This window comes from Fusarium odoratissimum, assembly GCF_000260195.1.
Source record: "Fusarium odoratissimum NRRL 54006 unplaced genomic scaffold supercont1.21, whole genome shotgun sequence".
Classification (NCBI taxonomy): domain Eukaryota; kingdom Fungi; phylum Ascomycota; class Sordariomycetes; order Hypocreales; family Nectriaceae; genus Fusarium; species Fusarium odoratissimum.
Window position 1 is genome coordinate 399,445 of NW_022158706.1, and position 13,235 is coordinate 412,679.

At 49.5% G+C, this 13,235-nt stretch overlaps 4 protein-coding genes across 4 annotated transcripts; 3 read left to right on the forward strand and 1 right to left on the reverse strand.

The window, feature by feature from the left end:
* Positions 1–3,027: 3,027 nt before the first annotated feature.
* On the forward strand, positions 3,028–5,007 carry FOIG_11319 (MFS transporter, SP family, general alpha glucoside:H+ symporter; the record flags this gene model as incomplete). The annotated part of the gene is made up of 5 exons (XM_031211875.1): positions 3,028–3,249; positions 3,325–3,803; positions 3,858–4,195; positions 4,244–4,641; positions 4,692–5,007. The coding sequence occupies 5 exons, from the start codon at positions 3,028–3,030 to the stop codon at positions 4,878–4,880; spliced, it is 1,626 nt and encodes a 541-aa protein (XP_031058449.1). The 3' UTR covers positions 4,881–5,007.
* Positions 5,008–5,500: 493 nt separating this feature from the next.
* On the forward strand, positions 5,501–7,078 carry FOIG_11320 (uncharacterized protein). The gene is made up of 2 exons (XM_031211876.1): positions 5,501–6,614; positions 6,664–7,078. Exons 1-2 carry the CDS (start codon positions 5,611–5,613, stop codon positions 6,986–6,988), a joined length of 1,329 nt encoding a protein of 442 aa, XP_031058450.1. The 5' UTR covers positions 5,501–5,610; the 3' UTR covers positions 6,989–7,078.
* A 1,400-nt stretch (positions 7,079–8,478) lies between these two features.
* FOIG_11321 (uncharacterized protein) lies at positions 8,479–8,811 on the reverse strand (the record flags this gene model as incomplete). The annotated part of the gene is made up of 2 exons (XM_031211877.1): positions 8,479–8,727; positions 8,794–8,811. 2 exons carry the CDS (start codon positions 8,809–8,811, stop codon positions 8,479–8,481), a joined length of 267 nt encoding a protein of 88 aa, XP_031058451.1.
* Positions 8,812–9,092: 281 nt separating this feature from the next.
* Positions 9,093–10,549, forward strand: FOIG_11322 (uncharacterized protein; the record flags this gene model as incomplete). The annotated part of the gene is made up of 3 exons (XM_031211878.1): positions 9,093–9,167; positions 9,494–9,527; positions 10,326–10,549. The coding sequence occupies 3 exons, from the start codon at positions 9,093–9,095 to the stop codon at positions 10,547–10,549; spliced, it is 333 nt and encodes a 110-aa protein (XP_031058452.1).
* Positions 10,550–13,235: the final 2,686 nt, after the last annotated feature.

Here is a 13,235-nt window from a genome sequence, read left to right on the forward strand (position 1 = left end):
ACACATTTTCAGATGGGCTGTAATGTGTACTCAAAAGTTCAAATCCTGATTTCACCTCAATCACCAACCGCTCTGGTGCCGTGGATATTTGACAATCTGACGGGTCTGGTTAGGTTGAGCAACAAGACTGGGTAGAATATTAGATGAAAGTCCAGACTTCCCCCAAGAAAATTGGAGAACTGTACCTCATCAGCCGATAATGCTAATCATGGCCCCTGCTAGTTCGAGAGAGGAATCTGGGGGGCACAGTCTTATGCGAACCAATTGGGACTGATTCTTCACAGCGTCAGCACTCAGCCGGTAACCAATCACTTACTCATCAGAGGATCCTTCCATATGTACCACTCTCGAGCATGTAGACACCCCATGCATCTCAGGGAACTAATAGCTCAGTTCCACTGAAGCCCACCTTTGGTATTCCTACCTTGCGTGTCAAAGTAGATTCCTCCATCAAAATCACAGCTAATAGTAACGAGTTCACATATCGCATACTCCAGTGGCGATCTGCCTATGGCATTGTGTAGGATTACAATCGTTCCCAAGCGCTACAATGTACAACAACCGTCTGTCAGCGCTGGGCTTGCGCCTGATGTGGCTAGCACGTCGAAAATCTTCGAGTAAGAGTACTTTCATCACACGCTATCTCTCTTATAGCTTGGAAATCTAGGACGTATTGTTTAATCTCGCTGAACTTACCCGTGTCGGTGTAGAGGCAGACATCGAGGCATGCCTTCTTCTTCGTGATGGGACCGGTAACCTTGTCTTCGCCACAAGACCTCATCAATGAGGCTACCCCAATTTGGAGCAAGACCCAATGCGCTGGTAAAAGTGATGCTTGCCGTGGAAGACAGACTCGATGTCACCATCCTATCTACAAGCTTCACCACTCCGCAACTGGAAGTTATACGAAATGATAGGAAATCTCAGGCAAGGGGATAACAGCGACTCGTTGTCACGAGCGTCGTTCCTTAGGTTATCTTTAATCACCTCACAGCTTGAATACAGACCGAGGCGATCATTCGTCCCTGTCCACCTGAATCTGCAAAGACTCCATATCTTGGAAGGGGAGGTTCTCCAAGGCATGCCAGATTAGGAGACGTACCAGTAGTAGCGCGTCCTGACGAATATATGCCAATGCGATCAATCGAGCATATCGCTTGAGACAGCCTACCCTGTGCCGAGACCCCGTAATCAGGCGTCATGTTTCTCTGGTGGCTTGCGTAGATCGGCATCTGGATTTATCGAAAACAATTGTGATCAGGTATCGAGATCTACAATAGCGAATTATGATTTGCTCCATTATACATCGTGTCACAACGCAGAGACTAAGTCCCAGGTATATCCGACGGGTTTTTATGTCCAGTTTCCCTCCCATATTGATCATCTCGCGTCAATCGGCAACATTCCTGGCATGTCTCATTGCAGCAGCAGTCCATCTCGAACGCAACCTAACCTAGACCCCAGATACGACTCCAGATGACAGCTTAAAGAGGAGACCTCAACTAATGCAACACAAACCACGTGGAATCTGAATTTGACGGATGCAAGTCTAGGGCAACATGGCTCGCCCATCACCAGCTGGTTTCAGCCTTTATTCTGCATCTCAGCTTCTCACTTGCGCTGTCACATACGCCAGGTTACTTTACCCGGGCCGTTGGAACTCACTTAACGCTCCTATAGGAATTAAAGCATATCATTAACTCTAAATCACTACTTTAAAAAAAAAATCTACACGCGCAAATCAGGAAGTGTCATCTGGAAATAAAATGCGCCAAAGCTACCCTGCATTTGCCTGATTACCCCCGGGGCGCAAGAAAACCTCGGACACTGAATGGAGGTGCCAAAAATATTTAGCCCAAGGTCTACTAAATCTATACTAAATTATGCCTAAGTTTACCTAAGACTTTTTGTCACTTGGATAAAGGTCCCAAGCTTTTATTACTTCCCCTCGATTGCTTCTCGAAGGATCAACGGCAAGGAATGCCGCTCTTGGCACGCACCGGGAGTGTGACCCGATAGGTGCATTAATTCCACGCTAGCAGAAGCGCGTCAAGAATCAATTGGCGCGCCTGTGCGGGAAGTGCGACTGTTACAGGTTATGGTTCTGGACTTTTCGTATGGCCCACGTGAGATTCGCAAGGGACGGAGATGGGAGATGGGGTAGCATAGGGAGAAGTGAGCAGGGATGCGAGCTTGCAGCCCTCCAATTTCTCGTCTTTTTGTGGTACGTTTAGCCGGGTCTTTGATGATTCGCTCGCATGTTGGGTTCCCCAGCTTCTCCAGTGCTCTAGATGAATAACCGTATACACTGGAGAACCAAGACCCGCCTTTCCCCAGACAGAAATACAAGCTTCTTTCTTTCTTCTTTTCTTTTCGTTCTTGACGGTTAGTCTGGGGATTCGGTACATAGACTCCCGGATCGGCATGTTTCGTCAGAGGCTCACCTCGGCTCGGTAGTAAATACCACGAGGCTCGTGAGTCAAGCGTGGAGATGTTTGGAGTAAAACGGGGAAATTAAGACCGATGCAGGATGCAACCTTGTCCCATCCTGGCATGACCCCGAACTCCTCCCGCCGGAGTCGCGCCGTAGTGGTGTCTTGATCCGGGGTAGTCTGCGGGGTTTCTCGCGGGGAACTCCTCGTTCATAGGTCGTCCTTGCAATGCTGTTGGTCTCCAATCTCTCTCGCCATTCGTGCGTCTAATGCCCGAGGGAACCATACCCCAGATGCCTAAAACCACATACCCCATACCCCGGTCCATAGACGCACGCTACGTATCATCGCCGAAAGCCCTTTTTTGCCAATTCTCCCGGTCGCTTTTAGCTCAAAGGTACTTTTTGATGCTACGACTCCATATTATACCTTACCTTGCTAGGTTAGGGACAGGGATCCATACGATCGGCATGTTCCCAACGCGACGTTTCAATTTTCTTATAAATGTCAACGCTCGGCACCGTTGCATTTTCTTATGCTCTCCTTTCTCGACTCATCCTCAATCATTGTTGATCTTCAATAACAACACGTCAACATGAGCAACGACGATAACAAGGGCGTTGGCGGCATCTCAGAGGTCAAGGGCGACGGGGCCCATATCGACCATGCCTACGATGTCGAGGCAAAGAAGGAGATGGCCGCTGACATGCAGGGCGCCATTGACGCTGAGAACGCGGAGCATAACATGACCGTTCTTGAGGCCGTCAGAGCTTATCCCGCTGCTTCTCTCTGGGCCTTCAACATGTCTTGCACAATTGTACGCAGCGCCGCCCCCAAATTTTGTTTCTGTTACCCCTCACCGGTGAATTGTGGCTAATATGAGTGGTTGTAGATCATGGAGGCTTACTGTGTTTTCCTCATCGGTAACTTCATCGCCCTCCCCGCTTTCGCCGACAGATACGGTATCTGGAGTGACACCAAGGGCAAATATGTCATTGAGACAAAGTGGCAATCTGCTCTTCAAGTCGGTGGCCCCATTGGCGCCATCATCGGTGTCACCATCGCCGGTCCCATCACCAGCCGTATCGGATACCGATGGGCTACTATCAGCGGTCTCATGCTCCTCAACGCCTTCATCTTCATCTTCTACTTTGCCGACTCTCTGCCCGTCATGCTTGTCGCTCAGCTCCTTGAGGGTATCCCTTGGGGTATTTTCATCGCCAACTCTCCTGCTTACTGTTCCGAGATCGTGCCTCTCCAGCTTCGTGCGCCTGCTACGCAGATGCTTCAGATGTTCTGGGCCATTGGTGCGATTATCGTCGGTGCTGTTGCTTATCGCTACAATGATCTTCACGAGCAGGCTGCTTTCCGGTATGTTCATTCAATTCTCATCACCAATCTCTCAGATTGCTAACAACATCTCAGTGTGCCTATCGCTCTTCAGTGGATGTTCCCCACTCCCCTCGCCATCCTCATCTTCCTCTCCCCCGAGTCTCCCTGGTGGCTCGTCCGAAAGGGTCGTCTTGAAGAGGCTGCCAAGGCCGTTCGACGTCTCGGACGTTCTACCCACGTCGACAACGCTCAGGAAGCCATTGCCATGATGAGGCGTACCATTGATCTCGAGAAGACCGTCAAGGAGCCCAGCTTCATTGAGCTGTTCCAGGGCACTGATGCTTACCGTACTGCCATCGTTTGCTGCGTCTACGCCGCTCAGAACCTTACTGGTAACCTGATCGCTAACCAGGCTGTCTACTTCTTTGAGCGTAAGTGAAATCTCGCGTGAGCTTTGAACTGTACTGACTGATTTACAGAGGCCGGTATGCCTAACAAGACCGCCTTCGCTATGGGTCTCATCACCTCCGCCCTCCAGACCGTCTTCGTCATGCTTTCTTGGATTCTCACCAGTTACTTCGGTCGTCGATCCATCTACCTCTGGGGTTCTCTTGGAAACACTGTTCTCCTGGTCGCCCTCGGTATCGCCGCCACTGTCGGTGATGTCAAGTCCACCGTCAACTCCAACACCCAGGCTGCTCTCGGTCTCATTGTCTCCGTCCTCTTCACCCTCGGACCTGCTCCCGCTTCTTGGGTCATCATCGGAGAGACCTCTGCCATTCGTCTTCGACCTCTTACCACTGGTGTCGGCCGTGGTTGCTACTACCTCGTCAACATCCCCTGTATCTTCCTCTCCTCTTGGATGCTTAACCCCACTGTATGTTCACCATCTCTGGACTTCTCAAATCAGCTGCTAACAGTCTACAGGGCGCCAACCTCGGTGGCAAGTGCGGTTATGTCTGGGCCGGTACCGGTTTCGTCTGCCTGGTCATGGCATATATCTGGCTTCCTGAGATGAAGAACCGATCTTACCGAGAGATCGACATTCTCTTCAAGCGCAAGGTCCAGGCCCGCAAGTGGAAGAAGACCGTCATCGATGTCCACGACGACGAGTAGATGTTGCTACTCTCAAGAGGCAAGCAGCATGGTTTCTCCTGGGGAAGATCAAGCTGGATACCTCGTGTTGCTCTGTTTATTTAAGCGGCTGGATTATGTAACGTGGTTTTGCAAATCACATGTCGACCTATGGAGTCATGCGGGAGTAAGACAATTTGAGTTGTCTTTTTGCCTACAGACTTTTTAGGAATATTTAATCATGATTATCATAATATGCTCGCGCTGTCTGTGATTGTTGTATTGTGAATGTTGAACCAACCACGCGGTACGATACGCGACCTGCATGTCGCGTCTCACTGCATATTGGTCTTGACGCGGTCGCATTTACCAACGAGTCTGTCGAGGCAATTACGGCATAAGATGGGCCGCTGAACTAGTGGCAACTCAATCAGATCTGTTTTTGGACCCCATTTCTCACTTGTCGGAATATGTACCCCCGACAAACATCACCGTCCCAAGCCAGTGGAGCTGACATCTGCTCTCAATCTGCTACTGACAGGCGACACCAAGCATAGAAGAAGGGAGTAAAAACATATTGGTTATTATAGCAATACTGAAACATTGAGAATGACCTTGGTCATCACTTTCACATAACGCGTTAACGATGCAATGATGATATAACCCATGACGCAATATTTACGACTGTCTCATCTCCACCTTTACCAGTATATCATGATCTCCAATCATTCTGCCTTTACTCATTCTCATTTAACTTCACACATCTTCAATCATGGCAGAGCAGGATATCTACGGCGGTAAACTCGCCAATCATTCACCGTCCCTTCCAAAGGGCACCTTCACTGGCTCCGGCGCCGAACAAGACATTTACGGTAGTAAACTAGCCGGTCACACGCCCTCTCTTCCCCACGGGGCATTCGCCGGATCTGGGGCCGAACAAGATGTCTACGGCAGTAAATTCGCCGACCACTCCCCATCTCTCCCCAGACCTTCGTTCGCTGGATCTGGGGCCGAGCAGGATATCTACGGCAGCAAGTTTGCCGGACACTCTCCATCTCTGCCTCGGGCGAGTTTCGGGGCAACTGGCGCCGAACAAGATGTTTATGGCGCGCATTTCAATCGCACCGCGTATCAAGGCCTAGGCACTAGTGCGCTGGGACTACTGCACTCCGCAATCTTACCGTCTTTTAGTCTGCATGCTGGGTTGTCGGCGGTCGCGTATGGGGTTTCGCGGTATGCGGATAGAGTTGAGGGGAAGGATGTTCTTTGGGCTTCTGGAATGACGTTGAATGCTTGGTGGAGCGCTATTGGTTCTCGGTATGTTTACGATCATGTTGCGCCTCTTGATGCTTGGAATGGTCTTGGATACTCGCAGAAGCTTCTTCTTGCTGGTGTTACGGCTTGGGGAGTTAGACTTACTTCCCGCGTTGTTTCTCGAAGTCTGAAGCGTGGAAAGGATGATCCTCGCTATGACGTTAAGAGAAAGGATCCTGGTTTCTGGAAAAAGGCTCTCTTCAATACGTTCTTGCCCGAGGCTGTTGCGCAGACCATCATCTCGCTTCCATTCACGATCCCTTTCCGCGCTGTAGCGGAGAGTGCCATCGCTTCGCCTTTCACTTCCAACGGATTTGTCTTCCACTCGCTTGCCATCTTTTTGTTCACCACCGGCTTCGCTCTTGAAACCTTGGCCGATGCTCAGCTTGAGTCTTTCAAGAAGAACGAGACTACTCAAGGAATCAACCGCGAGGGCGTCTGGAGCATTGTTCGACACCCAAAGTAAGTTTGCATCCACCCCATGAATAAAGCACAAGCTAATAAACATCAGCTATCTTGGCGACGCCCTAATCCACGCCTCATTTCCCATTCTTCTCCTCGGTGCCGGCATTTTCCATCCCATCGCTGCTCTCGGCCCAATTGCCAACTATGTCTTCTTGCGCTACCTCGGTGGTGATAGGGAGAACGAGGAGAGTCAAGCTGAGCGATACTCCAAGCACGATGCTGTAAAGGCACTGGAGTTTGAGGAGTACCGCCAGCAGAAGAATAGCTTCTGGCCCAAGTTAGAGGAGCTCAAGAACAGCTGGACGCTTGGAATGTTGGGTGTTGGTGTTGCTGGTGTCGTTCTCGAGAGAGGACTTCGTGCCATGGTGTGAGAAAGGGTATGTCGGGAATGTACTATAGCAAAATCATCGAAGGTCAAGAATTATTGTCTATCTCATAAGTAAAATACGCCATCCTCTCCTATATAAAATCGCAACTTCAGTCATCCTTTCGTTACACCGATCACCCTGAACATAGATACGTGTGACGGATTCAAGCTCCACCACCCGGACCACGAGGCGCCTTTGACTACTGGAAATCCAACCCCTTCAACGGCGCGTCAAAGCTACCAATGTCCTCTTACCAAGGAATTATCTCCTGTGCCCCTAAACTCTGGCCCTTAATGGCAGCAGCCTTGTTAGCACGGACAACTGCATTTCTGATATCCCATCCACCGTCGCCCTCTTTTCGCTTGTAATCTGAAGCACATGTCCCAGTGAAGGTGTCACTACTTGATAACTTCAGATCATGCGGACTGAGACGTTGCAAGAAAATTACCCAGCTCCGGTGGTGTCCTCTACTTTCACGTCGAATGCAGGAAAGACGGCGATTTTCGCGTGTATGATCTTCAACCATGACGAAGGAAATGCTTGAGCTGATATTGGGTACTGAGATGATCCCCGAAGCATCAACGCAGTTTTTATTCCATTAGGCTTTGAATCTTTGACCATATCTATCATCGCCAACCGCCCCGATCACTTCGACCTGGATATCATCTCCAGTCCCAACTGTGACCTGTTCTGTCGCGACGATGAGGCTATCACCTGGCAGTGTTTCTCCTGATGAATGTGATTTCTGGCATGTTCTGTAGGTCGCAATAGCCGAGTTTGCTCCCTTACCTCCAAGAGCTTCATGATAGTGATTGCGCTGACGCTCTCGCCGCAGTCAAAAATGCGACTCGTAACCATAATCAAGTCAGCATCCAGAGCTCCAATGACGGCTATAATCTTTGGCGACATCTCCGTGACCCTGCTCTTTACTCTTGTGTCTCGAAAAGATGAAGTAAGGGATCAAGGGTGCAAATAAAGGATCAAATTCTCGGCGGTTACAGGCGATGGGACAGAGCGTTACCGACTGAAATACTTCTTTGTCCCAGCGCACCAGGTCCAGTCGACCAGATCAAGAATCTAAACCGGTTCAATTTCAACATGAACAATCACCTCTAACCCTAATGAATCTCTCTGTCAAGTTTGGTCATGTCGCCACTGAAGACGAAACAAAGCCTTGTCATAGACCTTTGCGATGTACCAGCTGAAGCGCCAGCGCCTTTACCCGTTTACACAACCTTCCCCGAATCTCAAGGCATCCAAATTATTTTTCTTGCCTATTTCGGAGTAGGCATTGGATGTTTGAAGCTACATGGCTAGTTTAGAGAGACGAAGCAAGGGCAAAAATGCTTGCGAATACGAGGAAGTGTGAGCTACATGTGTTATTGGTAGCTCAGATCTGTCCCTAGCGAGAAACATAAATGATGTCTATTCTTTTCGCCGTGTTTTAATCTTTTCTTTGTAACAAGTAACTTGGTCAACATACTTTGAACAATCTATGCATAAGCCAAGGAAATCTGCACCCCCTGATACGTTTCAAGCAATTTAACGATCTCATCGTGCGCTTCATCAATAGCCCGGACCCGTGCTGCCCTGCCTTGGGAATCTGTTGCGTCGACTTTGGCCCCCTGCGCTAACAGCAACCGCGTCACATCTTCATGTTCACCCTCAGATGCCAGTGACAAAGGAGCTTGTGCATACTCAGGATGCCGGGCCTCCATATCTGCCCTGTTCTTGAGGAGTACCTAGACAACACCAGCGTATCCATCTTCAGAAGTTAAGCACAACGGCATTGGATGACCCATCGATACCGTCAATTTGGGCTCCATGCTATAGAAGAAGACTTGCGTTTTCTGGCGTGTTTCTGATAGCTGCCCAGTGGAGTGGAGTTTTCAGAAATTCAGAGTCTTTGGACTTGACATCTGATGAAGATGCCACACCAAGCGAAAAAGACCAGTAAGTCATCAAACTCCAGGAAGGCCATGCGTAGAGCTTTGTCCCAGCAAGCTAGCTCAAAAAGTAAGAGTTTCGTTGGCCGAGAAAGCAGCTGTCGACAAGACAGCGACGGTCATGGGTCACATACTGCGCAGCTGCTTCTTAAACAGCCCCAATGGCTGGAATCTACGTTGACGAGATATGCACTGGCAAGAAGATAGAGCCGGGATACATGAAAGGAACTACAGAGGTAAGTTGCTTCCCTGAGACGCCCGATTACGCCTTGTGAGGGCATGCATCCAGAAGCTGGAACTAGGTAGCAGGAGCTGTTTGACGATTCATGATAATATATCAGGTTCTGTGTCCCTGTTAGACTTGGTCGTTGTTCTAGGAGGGAATATGAAGGTTAAAGGTTGAGTTTGACGATATTGCTTGAGGTAGTAATACCTAGAAGATATTAAGGAGAGTACAGAAATGAGTGAGTATCAAAGCCAAAGAGGAAGTAACTGGCAGCGGACCGGTCGACAAGGGCGCGATCTGTGGACATGCCTTCATGCTCCTCGAACCGGGCCGCAGCAGTGCAGGGAGTTCAGCGACAAGAGGTCCCAGGGTAGGTACTATATACTTGGCCGGCTCACAAATTACCGTGCAAGTGCCCAGGGATGCGGGGCTCTCAGGGCGTGCCCAGTTCTATTTTAATTCCCTTGCTCTTTGCTCTCTCCCTCCTCCATGCTATCTGTTCCACCAATGCCATAGATGATGTTGAACGTGACCTATTCTCGTGTCTAATACCCAATTGAGTACATGCACAGTGCCCAAGGGTTGTATGTCAGCTGATGCACGAAGGCCGCCTCGCATTTGCCTGATTTTGCCTGATTTTGCCTGAAACTTTCAGGCTGCGGATTACATCTTCGGTGAAGAGTGTGGTATAAAGAGACGCGTACAACCTTGAGCAGAATCGATTTCACTCTTCAGTCAATTCCGTCCAGCCCAAGTTTAACCATACGGCCAGCAATCAGTCGAGTAGTTCCAACCAACTCGGATTTGTTCATTATTCTGCCATCACCTCGAAATATCTACTATACTGGAAAGAAAAAAATGGCCGCCAAAAACTTAGCGTGCGGGTCCTTTACGTCGTCATGGGACCTCATAACGAGTAAGATATTCATGGTCAAAAGGCAGCGGGATTTGCCAATGTCCCTACTTGGATCTCTGAGTAGGCACTGCGAGCGAACGTGCGGGAGCATAGCTGCTGCAATCCCCCCATCTGCCCCGCTGCCAGTGAAGTTATTTATGCTAAGATGGGGGCGATTGCGGCGGCTCTGCTCCAAAACGCGCACGTCCGCGCGCTACCAGTATGCACTCACCCTTGCTCCTTGAAGTCAGCGCTCTCGCTGACGGGGCCTAGATGACACTTCGTTTCCCGATCTCGATCTCTTCGATAACACCGAATGGCTTTACGGCGCGGGCATTCTCGACCAGCCTGAACGTTACGATGACCCGTCCACACTTCAGTACTTCCCAAATGATGGGGGCGAAGTGATGGAACACGGACACCACTTGCAGATAAACGCAGAGGAACCACTTTCTGAGAAAAGATTGAGGTCTGGACCCTTTTTCGTCGACCCATAATGATTGAATCCTGATTTACAATAGGACGATTGACAAAAGGAGGACTCGGAAGTTTTTCTGTTCCCATTGTACTCTTTCCTTTGGTTCCCAAAATGACGTCAATCGGCATCGGTCCAGCATCCATGACCGGAGGAGACCATACGTTTGCCAAGTGCCTGGATGTCGTCGTGGAGGCAAGGGGTTTTCCAGAAAGGACAACCTCAGGGTCCATTTGCGTGACGTACATGGAACTCAAGCGATGGACCAATCACTGGCGGAAGGCATCGATAAAATGGGGGCGAGGGAGTTGAGTGACTACGCCCAGGGCTGTCCGCGAGAGGAATTGCTTCGACTCGTGCTTCAGCAGCAAGCAACGTGTGAAAGGGAACGGCAAAAGCGGCGGGCTGTTGAGGAGGAGCTCGGGAAGCTGAAGCAAATGTATGAGGGGCGGGATGACATGTGGCTAAACGTGTTGTCACAGAACTGTTGAAGTTCTGAAATAGGTACATTACCCGTGTTAGTCAGTGCGTCTATGGACACCTCCTGCTCACAATTCGTATTTCCATTCCCGCCCTCCCAACCCTTCCTCCTGTCTACCTCAATCCTAAACCCTTTTCCGGTCAACCACTTGTTGCCTTACAACAACCAAACCAGACGTTACAGCCCAACTACACATCCTCAAAAGCCCCAATGCGCCTTCGTCATCCTCACAACCTAGACTCTAGATATCTACGAGGCCTCCTTTGATGGCCAGCCGCCGCGCAGACTCCGCGCCATCTCAGACCTGTAGCCAATCCCTAACAGCATGTCCCAGTTTCCACTCTAGACGCAGGTCATGGGGAGGTGCTCATCGGCATTGTAAATTCCTCGACCTTGTGAGACTCATCTCTGTCTCCCTTTAGGCATCGACATGATCCCGCTCACCCTAAGCTTGGCAATAGGCGTCACGGCAGCCAAGTACATCGTCTCTATGCCATACTGCGACGAGCCTCGCGAATATTCTCAAAGTGTGAAAGTTGAATGTTGTGGAACTCTGATTGCCTTTATTTCAGCTACCGGAGGTCATGACGATTGGGCTATGACCACATTTCCAGGAGCCTTGTACGATTTCACTTTTGTCCCGATATCTTTAGGCCAGGCCAGTGGTCCATTCAGGCATTCGCGGAAGCCTCGTCTCATATCTTCTGATACCAAGATCAACTTCCTTTTCACCAATGAGGGTGGAATCTGATCCGCACCAGCACCCTGACACCATAAAACTGGTGAGTCGAATCATGGGCTGTCTTGACAACCTGGTCGAATGAGTTCCGATCACTGTACAATGAGAAAGGTAAAGACACACACCCGGTGCCCTGGTCAGAGTTAGATGTCTCAAAATGTCTCAAACCAACTTATCATTTTCGGGCACTGAATCTTATCATGTTATCATCGATTCAAAGTTGATGTATCTCATAGGCAAATTGGTACAATCACACAATTGCTGAGTCTCTCAGCCTCCTAAAATCTTGGGGACTGTTTCTGTGCCCTTGACGGTTGACCAATAAGATCCCGGAAACCAAGATAGCATCAGCTTGAGGGACTGAGCCTCTCTTTCCCACCACTATTCCCGGCCTGAGCCTCATTTCTTCCCCATGGAGCATTTTGACTAAGGCCCTGGAAGGGATCCTTATGCCAAGGCAAATAAATAGACAATAGTAGGAATGAGAATCGACCAAAGAATCTACGTTGTAATCCAACATAGTCTTATTCCATACGGCTAAAGAGCGCATCAAGCAGTATTATCAGGCAGTCCAGGCGAGCTGCCTTCGCCAAACACGAGACGATGAAGCCAAGTTGGAGTTGTGAACGGAACCGTTCCTGGTGAGTTGAAATCAGATTGGAATGGAAACCTTTTCGGGGCTCATTTGTCAAATACTGTGCTAGGCCCTGCAAGTATGTCCGGACAGTGGTTCAGTGCATCAAGGTTCTGTATCCCATGGAGTAGCTTCGTATCGGCCGCTTGGACGCCTCTGGCCTTTCAGAGTAACATGTATTATCACATGAACTTGTCATAAGGTGTGAAGGCTTTGTACATTGGAATTATTAGGCTACTGGCGGTGAGCTTGTGCTGGATGATATATACTGCTCCGGTGATTACAGGCTCTTACATGGGCTCTACAACCAAGATTTCGACATCATATCGTCCAGTTGTTCTATCCAACCATGACCCCAGTTACTTGCTGGAACAATAAGAAACTGAAAGCTTATGTTCTAGTCACTCACTGGCCAAGGTGCTACAGCAGATATGAGTGACTAACTCCCTGTTGGAAAGAAATATGCCAATAGAACCAGGCCCTCTGGGGTGCCCAAGATAACATCTTTGCGCCCAACTACTCTCTCGTCAAGCAAAGACAATGAGCCATTACTAGAGATTCTGAGAGTGTCAGTTCTCACGCCATAGCCTACGATCCTGGGCCGGCCGGACTCATGCCGTTCTTCTCATGACTACACAAGGCGCAGGAAGAGGGGCACAGAATCAAGGCCCTAGATTTATCTGTTAAAGGCGAGACTAAAGACCTCCATGAAGGAATTGATCAGGCTATCGCCATAGTGAGAATGGTAAGGATCTCCAAGGTCTTGAGCCGCAGAAGCGCCAAAGACCAGGTTCCCGACGAGTGATCTTTTTTACAGAGTCACACGCCCAGCCAAATCGATGAGAGGAAATCCA

What these genes read in the sequence shown, in the direction of transcription:
- FOIG_11320 (XM_031211876.1), top strand. Translation starts at nt 5,611, where the DNA reads ATGGCAGAGCAGGATATCTACGGCGGTAAACTCGCCAATCATTCACCG. An exon ending in AGCATTGTTCGACACCCAAA is followed by an intron (nt 6,615 to 6,663) that starts GTAAGTTTGCAT and finishes AATAAACATCAG; the next exon opens with CTATCTTGGCGACGCCCTAA.